Below are 12,879 nucleotides of genomic sequence, written 5' to 3' on the forward strand. Positions count from 1 at the left end.
CTTCAGTTTTACTGAATCAGCAAAAAGCTAATCCAACAAACATTTCTTCCAACATCTCCTCCAATTTGAGTTCTTCTGAAAGAAGCTTACCTCTTCCCCATGGTACAGCCTATATGAGACTGTTTCCTCCTCCTCTTCTCAAGAGTCGGGCCCAGACAAGAAAGAGAGGATACTGGTATCTCCAGTGTCACTACAATCAGGGCACTGTGAGCTCTAGGAGAGTCCACAGGCTCAAGAAGAGGCTGGACAAATTCATGGACTGTAACTATACCCAGAGTTATTAAATACAAAGATACTGCTTCTGGCTTAGAAAGTCTCTGATCTTAAATGCTGAAGAATGGGAGAACATCTGCAGGAAGTACTACTATGCACTCACCATACTTATACCACTGCTGGAGATAGGATCCTGAGCTGTGTGGCCTTGTAAAGCTGTTCTTCAGTTCTTATATGTCACTACTGTTGAACAAAATCTGTTCCAGATGTTGTTGAATCTAGATAAAGTCATAAGAACATTGTCTTCTACAAACCAAGTCCTTTGTAATAGCCTTCCTCTCTTCTGGCTATCAGTTACATGACTATTATGTCAGTTTTCAACTGTCACATTCATGTAACTTGCTTTGAAGGGAAAATTAATAAAACAAGTCCAGTTGTCTCTCCTGGAAACTAATTTTTGCAAATAAAATGTGCCTTTCTAACACAGTGTTTTTGTGTAGATCAAATGCCAGTATTCTTTGAGGTTTTGAAAAACATTTGGGAAAAATATTGCAGCAGAGAAGTCAACTCTGCTAGTTACATGACAGCTTTCTTTTTGTTTTCCAGGTCAGGTTTGTATCATTCAGGAGAGATAGCTTCAGACAGCTTTTAATTTACCTCTTTTACTGCATAATAAAAATGTGACATCCAGGAATGATGGGTAGATACTGTCGTTGGTCTAGTTAAATAGTTGATTCTAACTGTCTTTCCTCTGTAGCATTGTCTTATGACAAGGAACAAGATCAGAAAAGTTAGAATTTTTCTCATGTGACATGTAATTTTGTCAAAATTATAACTTTTTGTTCTTTAACTACTAATAGAACATGAACAGTCATAATAGAACATCACAGAAGAAAAATCAAAATGTTAATTTTACCATTTTTTACCATTTTACCATTGCTCTTTTACTATCTCCTAATTTTTCATAACATTTAGTAATTCACTTCATAGCCAGATTGCCCAATGAGAAGATTTAGTGTCTTTATTAATTGCAGAAGAATTCAGCACACTCTGAATGTTTTCAGGTTTTTGGAATCATTAAGATGACCATAAACATGCTCAGACTTAAACAGTACATTAGCACAGTGCTTCTAATGACTTTTTTTTTTTTTCCTTTTTTGTACAAACTTCGTAACTACCCCAAAGGTACCTGGAAAAGGCGAGATGCTATGAAAATTACCTTATCTCTGTTAAGATGCTGTCTGACTGGCACATTGAATCATACTAGGTTATGAGCTTGAACAGTTGTATTCACTGTCATGAAACCAAATATAATTTTGTGATCAGTTTGGACAAGGAGCTATCTTGCTTAGTAACTCCATTAGCTATCCATGGCTAAAACAAACACGTAGGTTAGTGTTGCTCAACATAATTCTCACAGGCATAAGATAACATTAGAGGGAAGCTAAACCTTAAGCCACCCATTCTCATTTGTGATACCACATCTGAACAAAGACATGTATTTTGAACAGACTTTTCAAGACCATTTATTTAGTGACCTATACTTTATTAGTTCTGTACATTTCTGGATGGTTTTCTCAAGAGAAAAAATGACAAAACACAGTTCAGCCCTCTTAAGATGTAACATCAACATGACATACTTACTAAAGAGCCTTTAGAGAGATCAATAGTTTCAATATATAGTTTCCTATCAAATAAGCTATTTATCCTTGCCATTTATATCTGTTGTGATATCCTTTCTTTGCCAATAATAATAATTAATCTGAAAGCAGTTTGTAATGCTCTTTCTAATAGGCAGATAGAGTAATAACCTCTACAGTCTCACCTCAGACTCTTGACACAGATAGCCGTTAACAAATGATGGTAATACAAGAAATATTGTTTCCAAGCATAAGGACCTTTTTTATATGGAGTTTAATTATCCCTTTCTGTTATGATATTTTTTTAGGTTACACATATTATGAAGCAGAAAGATTATAAAAATCATAAATATCAGACCAGGAAAAGCCATAGCAGCATTAAGTCAATCCATGGCTATTCTGTCTGAGGAACTGACAGAGCTGGACCTTTGGGGTCATCGAATCTGCTGTTTGTTGTGAGTTGTGTGATCATATGGATTCCATAGGCCAAGATCCACAGCAAAACTATAGATATCACCAAGCCCATCCAGATTCCAGGAGTGAAGAAACCTGTGCAGTCACTAGCGTAGGAAAACCGGTTGTTTTCAACATTGAAGCCTTGAATCTGAAAATGAAAAAAGGTAGATAGATGAGTGCAATTAAGCATGGAGTGTAGGCCCTACTTTCAGGATATATGTGGTGATTACAAAAAATGCACCTGTTAATTACCACTCACACTCTGTCCATTAAAAAAGAGTGAGAACCAAATCCTCTGCATAACAATTTTCCAGGTCTCCTCTTTACCCAGGAAATTAAAGATGCAGAATTAATTTGTTTGGCAAGGTTTCCCACTTCAGAAATTTTTGTTACTTTTAGAAGTCCCAAAGGGGACGTGTGATCAGTATTACTGAACGACCACTTAAGAACCAGGAAACTCAAAGCACTCAAAGACATGAGAGTTAAGGTCACTCCCAGATCATGAGATATGTTGAAATACTCTGAGATTTTAGCTAATAACTCCTTGACAAGCAGAACTCCTGAAACCTACTTTAAAATGCATCTAATGAAGATGACCTTTTTGACTGAGTTCTAGTAAAAGTTCAAGGAGAAAACAGTTATGAAACCTTTCTTCCCCCCTCCTTAGACATCAGAGACAAAACAGGAGAGAGGGCTTGCTTTATTGAGGTGTTGGATTCGTGTTGTCTATTAACATATGAAACCCATAGTAGCTTTTCCAGCAGTTAGAAAAATATGTAATATCTCTTCTTTGACTGGATTCTCAATGTCTGCCACTGACTGAGATCCTACCATATTATTTGCCTCAGAAAAAACAACTAATTTGGGGATCTATTATCTGCCTAGCTACCAATTTTGCAGAAAGTATTAACAAACTGTATGCCTTTGAGACCACTATCCTTCAAAAAATTTAAAAGCAGTGAAAGATTAGAAAACTATGAGGAAAGGGAAGACAATCCCTCCTCTGCAAACATGCACATAATGACATAAGCACTGATTCCTTGAGAAGGAAGAGAGTCTAACTGGTGGAAGAAAATGAAGGAGAGAAAGAATTAGTGTGATCTGTGGTTTTGAGTCTTTCTTAAATAATTTTATAAAGACAAATGAAGACTGGGCTTCTTATGTGTTTACTGATTCTTTGAAATGGCTGTCTAAGGAAAGCACCAAACATCATAAATCCAGCAGTAAAGAAACAAGACCTTAAAACTGACTATTTTGTAGAAAATGTTATAGAATAAAATAAAAAAGGATTATTTTATTTAATTCACTTCCCTCACCAGGCAATAAGGAAGCAGAAGATCATGGATTACTACTTTTCTATGTTCCCACTTCTTGATTACTGTATGCTTTACGATAAACTAAATGGAAAGCTTTGTAGAAATAAAAGAGTTTGTACTTCCTAGGAAAGGTGTTGGTACAAACACTGAAGAAATTAGTTTGTGGCTTGCATACTGTGCTACACCAGTAAGCACTCTGGGTTTGAGTTCGTTCGTGGCTCAGGCATCTAAAGATTATGTGTACTCAATATGTGTGTTAAGACTAATATCTATACCTTCCAGAATGCTGACTAATAAAACTATGATCATATTCAGAACTAAGGACTATTTAGGTACTGTGGAGGTGAAGGCAATTTTAGCATTTCAAGCTTTTCTGGGCCTCTTAGAAGAATCTTTCCAGTCAGATCATGGTAGCTAACTTGCAAAGACTGCCTGCTTTCACTATAGGCAGTCAGACTTCTGATTAAAGCAGGATTACCGAAAATAACCTTTTGGGTTGGTAACTGTTTGTGCAGTTTTACAGAATACAAGCGATTACCAAAGGCTTCACTTGTTAAGCCACTGCTTTGACAACAGATGAGAATGTGAATAGGAGTCATGAAATGTAGTCTGAAAGACTTATTCACAGTAAAAACAGAAAGCAAGTGATGATTTATGTCATTTATGTTCAAAAAATGGATGGAAATTCTGGAAAACAATACACACTTGTTACTAGATTTACAAGAACTCTCTGAAACATTTAACAGGTAAATTTGGTTTAGAAAGGCTTTACCACTTCTGATTTAGAGCCAGAAATACTGAATTTTATTATGTCAATCCTATTGTGGGTTTTTTGGAAGCAGGATTATTCTTATTGAATCTTTGAGGTGAAAGCTTTAATTGTATATTCTTAAAATGCTATGTCTACTTCTAGGCAGGATATGAAGTATATGCAGTGTTCTTTTATTGTTTTTCTGAAGCTATATCATTTCTGTGGGGGTGTTAGATCCCAGGTGGAAGATAAAAATGTGACTCCTAGCAGCATTTCTACCTATAGAAAAGTTAAAAATACTTTCACATATGGTTGTCTAATTTTTATGAATGTAAAAGCCTTTTGGACACAGGCTTCTGTACTGTGGAAGTTTTAATTTTAGTGTTTGGACCAGCATCATTTGTCTTGGTTATACTAGTCTGCATTTACTGTTAATTTTAAAAATATTTTTTTTGAATGGAGTTTTCTCATCATTTGACCTTTGACAAAGCCTTCAAGTAAAATCTGTTGGTTTCATGGCTCTTAAGTGTACACTGAACATCTAAGTTTTGAATTTAGAAATATTTCAGCCACAAAGAATCCTAATATTCTTGATTTTTAAGTTTTTGGTAGTTTTTCTTAGGAACAAAGGGGCTTGTAAACCACTGTGACACATGCTAAAGAAAAGCAGTGCTTCTGGTGGCAGCCTCCTCTTTAACGTCAAAGAAAATTCTGAGATTCTCAAAAGGATAAAATGTATCTGTGGTAGAGCAACTATTCCTGTAACAACAACAAAACCAACAAAAAATGCCACCAAAACCAGAGCAGTTTTGGTACTGTGTGCAGCTATGAGTGCTGACATCCTAGGTTATGCATATGCCTAGACAGCATCCCACGGAGGTTCTTTAGGTGTGTCCTGGTTTTGGCCAGGATAGAGTTAACTTTCCTTGGGCCTGGCCTGGATTGGTCATTGGAGTATTCCATATGTGACATCATGCTCAGTATATAGGTGGACAAGTGCTCTCTCATGGCCCATTTCGGTTTTGGTTTCCCATTTGGTGCAGTGGATTTCTGGTGTGGTCGGGATCGCTGCTGGGGGTGGGCAGTGTACCAGTCACTGGTCGGTGAGCCACTGCTGTATTTTACCTGTTTGGACTTGTTCTTTTGTTACTATTACTACATTTTTTTTATTCAATCTATGAATTTCTTCCCCCTATTTCACCGGGGGGGGGGGGGGGGGAGTAAATGACAGGCCACATAGTGATTGGCTACCGGCCAAGTTCAAACCACAACAAGGTGGTAGTGACTGAGCTACCTCCAGCACTAAGGTAAAAGGCTGCACCATTTCAGCCTTGCTTTAAAACAAGATATGCAAGGTTTCACTGTTCAGGTGCTGTGTCCCTCTTATACAGGGATAATGTTTTCAGGACTCAGCATTGCAAAGTGCAACTGTACCAGCTAGATTGGCATTTGGATCCTGGTTTCTAACTGATTGCATAACATTGACATGAAAATCATGTACCTGAGTTTCAGCAACAAGATTTTGTGCTGGATACAACCACTGAGCAGATCCCATGTGCTTTTTTCACCATGCAATAGAGCTTGGGGTTTTCTAAACCTCATTCTAGAACAAAGACTGATATTGAGATCAATCAGATTTTACTTCATATGAGTGGAAGACATCTGGAAAGGTATGATCTAGTTCAGATAGAACGTACAAACAAGCCCAGAATAGTGAATTTCTGTTTTCTCACACAACAGAAAAGATCAGAACAAGACTTTACAGGTTTTTCCATGCTTAGGACTTCATCAGAGAAAAAGGTCTTTCCCCAGAGGAACTGGAAGTTCTGTTGTCTGAAGAGTAGAAGCAACAGCTGCTCCAAATCAGTAAGGAAGGTGGGAAACATACTACTCCTCTTGATCAAGACCCCAGCGAAAAGTTGCCTACTAAGGATGGAGCAAGGCCTTTCTCTAAGCTTTAAGAAGGCAGCAGTACTAATGTATATAGAAATTCAAGGAAAATATATGTTGTAAGTGGATGCTTTGTATTTTCATAGCCCATGAACTTTCATAGCCTAGTGATGCCAAAGTCTAAATTCAAAGAGTTGACTAGGCAAAGTACAGTTGTGTGGACTCAGGTATTTTCAGGCCTTTCCATAAAAAATACCACCAGGAGGAACCTTCACAACATTGGTGTGTATTGCAACATTGCTTCTCAAAAAACTGTGGGACTTGACCCTGGAATTTATGGAAAATAAATCTCAGCATCAATGCCGTATCTTTGAGATTCCCATCGTTTAAGCAGAAATGTGAAATCTGGACTTAGATTATTGAGATTTGGTTTATTATCAAAATCATAAATACAATTATATCAGCATTTGTATCCAGTTATCATGGCGTTAGCTCATTGACAAAAAGAGTCCTGTTTGGAATTATTCCTGTCATTTCCACGATCTCTTTAATCAACGACATCCCTTAGTACAATATTGTTTTAAGATATAAATGCTGATGTGCTTCTCCTGAGTCAAGAGCAATGCTCAAAATAATAGAGACAATGATCTACACCTCACATATATAGTCTGTAGTACTGAACTAAATACACAGAAAATACATGCCTCATTCAAAAAAAAAAAAAAGCCACTGCTTTCCTTCTGGGCCATGCAGGACTTAGTATTGCTTCTGACTGAAGTCCATGGCAAACCTTCAGTTAAATCTAATTGCACCTGGCTTTGTTTCAATCTGTAGGAGTACAGACAGTCTATGTCACTGAAAACAGTAACCACACTAAGAGGTACTTTCCTAGGTAAACAAAGTGCACAGAAATCAAATAAAAACAAAATAAGCAGCATAAAGCCACCCACCTAAGAGGCCCATGTTTCCCATAGCAGCACAATTCATTAAACAGGCATGGGGACTTAGTCATTCTTTGCCTGATTAAGCGCATTTGGTTTTATTGGTTTTGCTTTTCTGTGGACAACTTCACAGGTTTTTTTGTTTTTCAAAGCTATGCTTTCATGTTCTTATTGTTCAGCAACTGCTGTCCTTTTTACCCCTTTATTGAATAGCTCACCTAGGGGGAACAGCTTTTCTTTTACATTTTCCCTCAGGCTGAAATGAAAGTAAGGGCATTATGAATGTGTGTCGTTCAGCATCTACAATAGCAAGTAATAGTTCTTGGAATTATCTCTGAAATGGCAATGTGTACTCACTTGCAACCTGGAAATGAAAACATCCCAGTTTTTTGCCTCATTGTTGGATGGAATCAGCCTTGCAGGATAGAGATTGCTTGTTCCCACCAGCTGACAATGAAATGAATACTCCACAGGAGAAGACATGACAGAAACATTAAATTTAGCAAACTTTTCTCCATCTTGTACAATCTCAACTGAATCTAAAGTGGACCAATTTCTAGCCGAACCTCCATAGAACTTGTTGGTCATTAAAAACCTAGAAAGACAACAGAGGGGAAAAAAAGTGAAAATGTCAGAAGGAAAAAGTTAATATTCATTTGATAAAGTACTGGTGGCAGATAAAGGTTCACTAATGCTAGCTGCAGACATCACAGTTGGCATCTTATCTTGGCCTCCCATGTCATTAGGATTGTTCATAAGTGAAGAGACTCTGTGAATACATTTTTACTACTTCTTAGAGTTTCACCTCACAAGCACAGTTTTCCATAGCTGTGGAAGGCAAGGAGCAAATGCAATTTCATTCTTCAAGGGCTTCTGCCAGTGCAATATTTCATCAGTTACGAACAGTTTATAATCAGTGGAGCAGAACCTGAGAGACTGTCAGTAGGCCTGCAGTGGCTCTCAATAAATATTTTATGGGATTTTTTGAAAATTGCTTTTATGATAGGCACAGGCATGATAACCATTCTGATTTATCATTGCAATTCTTCCTTGGCTCAGATGCCTTTGCAAATGTCTGAATTTCCAGTAGAAGACAGAATTTCTTCTCACTAGAGGGTGGGGAGGGGTCATCAGTCCTAGTTTCCCAATTTGTAGTGGGTTAAGCACAAATAAATATTTTCTCATTTTGAAAAGGTCTGTGTATGTGCAGTATTGTAGCAGTTTCCAGAAGTTTATAGTAATGGGATTTATATATATGTTACTACCACTGCAGTCTGAACACCTCCCAAATGTTCTGAAACAGAAATAATTGGGAACACCCAGAAGTACATCCTGATCCTTTACAGTTCAGGACTATGTCCTAGTCTTTACCACTTCTTACCCAGTTACTTTTACTTATTCAAGTTATCTCATAAGGAAATGGTAAACTTTTCTCCTTATTGCATGTTGCTTAATGCTTTAACTCTACTTGGTCTATGTATGGATTGCTCTATAAAGTTTGCTGAAGGTTTGTTTTGCTTATTGATAACCACAAAGAATTTAGAAGAGGAATATTTTTAGCAATAAGTGAGACTTCTTACAAAATAAAATATTCTAATATGTCTGTCCACAATGGGTAACACTGTATGGGGATTGTAAAATTTGGGGTATGTAAGGAACTGAAGGAAGTAATGTCTCAAACATTCATCAACACAGAAAACCTCAAGGACAAGCTGTGGCCTTTGTGATTAGCCTAAGGAATGTCACCCGAGGAAGTGGGAACGTATTAAAGGATGCACCCCCCCACTCCCTTGCAGGTGCATCGACAAACTCCTTAGATAAGCCTCAAAGGGGGGAAATGTGGACTGAGTGAAACCAAATGTTTCCCATCAGGCACACAGACCACTAATCACTGGCTCCATTGTGTAAGCCCAATACTTTGTGACTCTATTGTGTAAGCCAGATGCACAGAATCACAGAATCATCTACGTTGGAAAAGACTTTGAAGATCATCCAGTCTAACCATCAACCCAACATTAACAGTTCCTAAATAGTCCATATGCCTCAGCGCTAAGTCGACCCTACTCTTAAACACCTCCAGGGATGGGGACTCCATCACCTCCCTGGGCAGCCCATTCCAACACCTAAAAACCCGTTCTGTAAAGAAATGCTTCCTAATATCCAGTCTAAACCTTCCCTGGTGCAATTTGAGGTCATTCCCTCTGGTCCTATTGCTTATTACTTGGTTAAAGAGACTCATCCCCAGCTCTCTGCAACCTCCTTTCAGGTAGCTGTAGAGGGTGATGAGGTCTCCCCTCAGCCTCCTCTTCTCCAGACTAAACAACCCCAGTTCCCTCAGCCGCTCCTCGTACGACATGTGCTCCAGACCCTTCACCAGCTTCGCTGCCCTTCTCTGGACATGCTTGAGTAATTCAATGTCCTTTTTGTAGTGAGGGGCCCAAAACTGAACACAGTAATCGAGGTGCGGCCTCACCAGTGCCGAGTACAGGGGTAAGATCCCTTCCCTGTCCCTGCTGGCCACGCTATTTCTGATACAAGCCAGGATGCCATTGGCCTTCTTGGCTACCTGGGCACACTGCTGGCTCATGTTCAGCCAGCTGCCAATCAACACCCCCAGGTCCCTCTCTGAGTGGCAGCTCTCCAGCCACTCCTCCCCAAGCCTGTAGCGCTGCTGGGGGTTGTTGTGGCCCAAGTGCAGCACTCGGCATTTGGCCTTATTGAAACTCCTACAGTTGGCCTTAGCTCATCGCTCCAGCCTATCCAGGTCTCTCTGCAGAGCCTCCCTACCCTCGAGCAGATCAACACTCCCACCCAACTTGGTGTCATCTGCAAATTTACTGAGGGTGCACTCAATCCCCTTGTCTAGATCATCAATAAAGATGTTAAACAGGAGTGGCCCCAAAACCAAGCCTTGGGGGACACCACTCATGACTGGCCACCAACTGGATTTAACTCCATTCACCACAACTCTTTGGGCCCGGCCATCAACAAAGCGTGTGCCCATCCAAGCCGTGAGCATCATTTTGCCAGGGGAATGCTGTGGGAAATGGTGTCAAAGGCCTTACTGAAGTCAAGGTAGACAACATCCACAGCCTTTCCCTCATCCAATAAGCAGGTCGCCCTGTTGTAGAAGGAGATCAGGTTTGTCAAGCAGGACCTGCCTTTCATAAACCCATGCTGACTGGGCCTGATCATCTGGTTGTCCCACATGTGTTGTATGATGGTACTCAGGATGAGCTGCTCCATCAGCTTCCCGGGCACTGAATTCAAGCTGACAGGCCTGTAATTTCCCGGATCATCTTTCCAACCCTTCTTATATATGGGCACCACATTGGCCATTTTACAGTCTGTCGGGACCTCCCCGGTCAGCCAGGACTGCTGGTAAATGATGGAAAGTGGCTTGGCAAACACCTCAGCCAGTTCCTTCAGCACCCTTGGGTGTATCTCATCCGGTCCCATAGACTTGTCTATGTGATGCAGTAGGTCACTGACTATCTCCTCCTGAATTGTGCTGGGGTTGTTCTCCCAGTGTCTGTCTTCTGGCTGAGGAGGCTGGATTCCCTCAATACAACTAGTCTTGCTATTAAAGACTGAGGCAAAGAAGGCATTAAGCACCTCAGCCTTTTCCTCATCACTTGTTACCATGTTTCCTCCTGTGTCTAGCAGGGGATGGAGGCTCTCCCTGGTCTTTCTTTTGCTGCTCACATACTTATAGAAAGATTTCTTGTTGTCCTTGATTGCTGAAGCCAGATTAATTTCTAGCTGGGCTTTAGACCTCCTGATTTCCACCCTGCATAGCCTCACAGCATCTTTGTAATCACTGTGAGTCGCTAGCCCCTTCTTCCAAAGGCTGTAAACTCTCCTTTTCTCCCTGAGTTGCAGCCAAAGCTCCCAGTTTAGACAGGTTGGTCTTCTTTGTCGCTGACTTCTCTTACAGCACCTGGGGACAGCCTGCTCCTGTGCCATTAAGACTTCCTTCTTAAAGAGTGTCCAGCCTTCCTGGACCCCTATACCCTTCAGGACTGTCTCCCAAGGGATCTTGTTAAGCAGGTGCCTAAACAAGACAAAGTCAGCCCTTTGGAAGTCCAGCATGGCAGTTCTGCTGCCCCCTCTCCTGGCCTCCCTAAGAGTAGAGAACTCTAAAATTTCATGATCGCTCTGCCCTAGTCAGCCTCCAACCGCCACATCATCGACCAGTCCTTCTCTGTTCACAAAGAGGAGGTCCAGCAGGGCACCTTCTCTTGTCGGTTCACTCACCAGCTGTGTCAGGAAGATATCTCCCACACATTCCAGGAATCTCCAGGACTGGTCCCGCTCTGCTGTGTTGTATTTCCAGCAGATGTCTGGGAAGTTAAAGTCTCCCACAAGAACAAGGGCAAGCAATCGTGATATTTTGCCTAAATACCTATAGAATATTTCATCCACCTCTCTGTCCTGGTTGGGTGGCCTATAGTAGACTCCTACTACAACATCTGCCCTGTTGGCCTTCCCCCTGATTCTAACGGAAAGACACTCCACCCTGTCTTCACTACACTTGTACTCAAAACAATCATAACAGTCCCTAACATACAGTGCCACCCCTCCACCTCTCCTTCCTTGTCTATCCCTCCTAAAGAGCTTGTAGCCATCAACTGGCACACTCCAGTCATGGGAGACATCCCACCATGTTTCCGTAATAGCCACTACATCATAATTTTCCTGTTGCATCATGGCTTCAAGCTCTTCCTGTTTGTTACCCATGCTGTGTGCATTGGTATACATGCACTTCAGATGGGCTGGTGTTTTGCCCCCTTCCCCCTTCAAATCTAGTTTAAAGCTCTCTCAATGAGCCCAGATAACTCCTGCCCCAACATCCTTTCCTCCCTCTGGGACAGGTGCTTCCCATCCAATCCCAAAAGTTCTGACGTCTTGTATACCAACCTATGATTGAAAAATCCGAAGCCCTGTTGGTAACACTAGTCTTGGAGCCACAAGTTCATCTGTTGAGTTCTCCGGTATTCTTCTTCATCCATCTTCCCAACTGAAGGGACGGAGGAGAACACAATTTGTGCCCCCGACCCCTTCAACAGTTTCCCCAAGGCCCTGAAATCTCTCTTCATTGCTTTAGGACTTCTCCTGGTAATGTCATCGCTACCTACCTGAAAAACCAGGAGAGGGTAGTAGTCCTTGGGTCTCACTAGAGCGGGGAGTTTAGCCGTGAGGTCCTTAACGCGGGCCCCAGGGAGGCAGTAGACTTCCCTATGAAGCGGGTCCGGTCTGTATATGGGGACTTCGACACCCCTCAGAATGGAGTCACCCACCAGAATGACTCTTCTGGGGTTCTTTTTAGAACTGGTTTTAATACCTGGTCCAGAATGACCCGGCCTTGGTGGACCTTGGTCTTCCTCCTTGTTTGTCTCATTTTCTTCATCCTTCTCTTCTTCATTCAAAAATTCTAGGGACCCAAATTTATTGTGAAGGGACACCATGGAGGGTGAGGGAGGTCAGGAGAACATTTTCCTGCCTCCCTGAGCAGGGAGCTGTTTCCAGTCTCCCCCATCTCTTAGGTCCCCTCCTTTTGCCTGGTAGCAGGAGGATGAGGCATTGCCTGCCTTGTTTGGAGCCTCCATTTGCTTTCCAATCTCCCTTTCACACTCCCTAATACTTCTTAATCTTGTGACATCTTCTTTGAG

General features: G+C 41.1%; 1 protein-coding gene across 1 annotated transcript in view; it reads right to left on the bottom strand.

The window, feature by feature from the left end:
- Positions 1-1,714: 1,714 nt before the first annotated feature.
- ATP6AP1 (ATPase H+ transporting accessory protein 1) overlaps positions 1,715-12,879 on the bottom strand; it is a 58,973-nt gene continuing 47,808 nt past the window's right edge. The window contains exons 9-10 of the mRNA XM_074825478.1: positions 7,565-7,802; positions 1,715-2,457 (exon numbers count right to left, since the gene is read on the bottom strand). Coding sequence (XP_074681579.1) covers positions 2,248-2,457; positions 7,565-7,802 — 448 coding nt within the window. The 3' untranslated portion in view covers positions 1,715-2,247. The remainder of the gene's footprint in view (positions 2,458-7,564; positions 7,803-12,879) is intronic.

The sequence above is a fragment of the Strix aluco genome, chromosome 5 (assembly GCF_031877795.1).
Source record: "Strix aluco isolate bStrAlu1 chromosome 5, bStrAlu1.hap1, whole genome shotgun sequence".
In the NCBI taxonomy this organism is placed as follows: domain Eukaryota; kingdom Metazoa; phylum Chordata; class Aves; order Strigiformes; family Strigidae; genus Strix; species Strix aluco.